This window comes from Anomaloglossus baeobatrachus, chromosome 7 (assembly GCF_048569485.1).
Source record: "Anomaloglossus baeobatrachus isolate aAnoBae1 chromosome 7, aAnoBae1.hap1, whole genome shotgun sequence".
In the NCBI taxonomy this organism is placed as follows: Eukaryota; Metazoa; Chordata; class Amphibia; order Anura; family Aromobatidae; genus Anomaloglossus; species Anomaloglossus baeobatrachus.
Genome location: NC_134359.1, coordinates 294,705,950 through 294,708,464, shown reverse-complemented (window position 1 = coordinate 294,708,464; position 2,515 = coordinate 294,705,950). Strand labels below are relative to the sequence as shown.

At 38.0% G+C, this 2,515-nt stretch overlaps 1 protein-coding gene across 1 annotated transcript; it reads right to left on the bottom strand.

Moving 5' to 3' along the window:
* Nucleotides 1-477: 477 nt before the first annotated feature.
* Nucleotides 478-1,398, bottom strand: LOC142246760 (olfactory receptor 1L1-like). The gene has a single exon (XM_075319811.1). It carries the CDS (start codon nt 1,396-1,398, stop codon nt 478-480), a length of 921 nt encoding a protein of 306 aa, XP_075175926.1.
* Nucleotides 1,399-2,515: the final 1,117 nt, after the last annotated feature.

Sequence of the window (2,515 nt, the reverse complement as noted above, 5' to 3'; positions counted from 1 at the left end):
GACTTACACTATTACAGCGGAAAGCCAGCTAGGAATTAGCTGTTTTTTTTGCTGCTAGAACCGTTCTCGAACGTTTCTAGAACTATCGAGCTTTTGCAAAAAGCTCGAGTTCTAGTTCGATCTAGAACAGGCCCCAAAATCACTCGAGCCTAGAACTGGAAAACCTCGAACCTAGAACCGCGCTCAACTCTAATTATTTTGTAACAAGGTAAATAACTAATTTCAAAATGACATCTAAGTTCCCTAAGAACTTGAGGGTGAATCAGATGAAAAAAATAATTTTGATATAATTCTGCTCCATATTGTTGACCATTATAATATTTGCCCCATGTAAATAAAAAAATGAATACATTTACCCCAAATAAATAATTTTATTTTATACAGGGTTTACACTTCTAAATTCCAACATGTACATATCTGTTGTCTTTATTATGCTAGTGCAACCCTGGCAAATATCTACTCTTCACAGTTTAACATTTAAAGAGCTTTTAATAATCTTTGAATGGCATTCTTTACTTCTTTATTGCGAAGTGTGTAAATGAGAGGGTTTAACATGGGGGTCACAGTTGTGTATAGCACCGAACAGATTTGCTCTAAGACGTCAGAGTACTTTGTGGTTGGGGTCAATATGACAGACGAGGCTGTGGTGTAGTAGAGGAGGAGGACGGTAACATGAGAAGAACATGTGGAGAAGACCTTTCTTCTTCCCTCCTGTGATTTAATATGCATGATAATGGTAATTATTTTTATATATGAGATTAAACTGCACAAGAATGGACAAAGCCCCAATACTACAATTTCAAAGTAGACCAGATTGAAGAAGTTCTCCAAGCCTCCGCAGGAGATCTTAAACAGAGCCTTAAAATCACAGAATAGATGGTGGATCTTGTTGGCGCTGCAGAAGGTTATCTTGAAGGCTTGCGTTGTAATTAAGATTGAATTCAAACAGGCTGAAGACCAAATGGTAACAACGAGCCCCAAACATGTCCTCCTACTCAAAAGCTGATGATAATGTAAGGGTCTACAGATCGCAACATACCGGTCATAAGCCATTACAAACAATAGGGTGTCTTCTGTGGTGCCAAATAAGACGTAAAAGTAAAACTGGGTGAAACATTGTGTAATTGACACGGTTTGAATACCAGTGAAAAGCATGTAGAGAACTTTCGGAATGATGACAGTCGGGAAAAAGATATCAATGATGGATAAATTAATGAGAAACAGATACATGGGGGAGTGGAGCCGCCGATCAGTGTATATCACTACAATGATAACTATATTTATCAATAATCCCATCAAGTATACAGTCAATAGTGTGATAAAAATGTACGGGGTGTCCTCTGATTTGGAATAAAAGGGTATAATTTGGAAATATTTAGGAGCGGTCTTGTTTTCCATGATGTTTTCTTTTCAGCCTTCCTTTCGGACATGAAAAATGAATTTTCTTCAGGATGTAAATAGACAATTGAGTGTCGAAAAAACCTAACATAAAAACATGAAAAGCAAAAAAGTAATATTACAAGTTACTGTGTATTTGTATAACCTATGTATTATGACTATTCTCCTACCATTATTTTAGGTTTGCAGACTGCATTTTTTATACTGTAAATAATATATACATTGAGTTGTAGACAAGATTTTTCCAAGATTCCATTTTCATACCCATAGTAATTGAGTGTATGAAGTAACTAATCTTGTTGGATACTCACTTATAGCTCAGCATTGAGACTACTATCGATTTGGGTCAAGTGACCGATGCCTTTGGCTGTGAAACACCCCCATATGATCAGATTACCTCCACCGATCTAGACAGTTCTTTCAATTTCTTGATCCCATTTGCATCCTTCAGATCCTAGTCTATTGACTTCAGACTCATCCCTCCAAATCACCCGTTTCTAATCTCGAGCCGAGGCTTCTTTTGATGACATTGAAGTTGATGCTTCTTCACCTTTCTTTGGACCACCATTCCACACTTGTGTAACGTGCGCTGCACGGTGCTTGATCTCACTATAACAAAGCATACGAGCCACTGCTACTGCCGTATTTGTGGCACAGAACTGACGCTGTCTATGACCTTGTCTTGTAAATACCATTGCCTTTTGCTATGTTAAAAATCCAACATGTTATCGTCAGCAGAGGTGAGGAATATTTTTTCTCCCATAGAACCCATTTAAGCTACAAAATTACTCAATGCAAAGCCTAGGTGCATAATTACTCCACTTTAAAACATTTTCTGATTGATCTGACCGATTGAAGTCTGTGTTTTCTTAGGTGTTCCCCCTCTTGCAACCCCAAATTCATGAATAGCATGATGGCTGAGTCCCAAAGTCCTTCATCTGGGTACAAGAAATGTAAAAAGCATACATAACATGTATAATATGGGAGGAATAGAACTAGGTGATAGCACCGAGGAAAAGGACCAAGACATAATAGTAGATGCCAGATTCAACATGAGCCAACGATGCGGGGCTGCAGCTAAAAAGGCCAACAGAATTCTGGGATGTATCAAGACAAG

Bases quoted from the DNA above. Each gene is read 5' to 3' on its own strand.
- LOC142246760 (XM_075319811.1), bottom strand. From the start codon at position 1,398: ATGGAAAACAAGACCGCTCCTAAATATTTCCAAATTATACCCTTTTAT.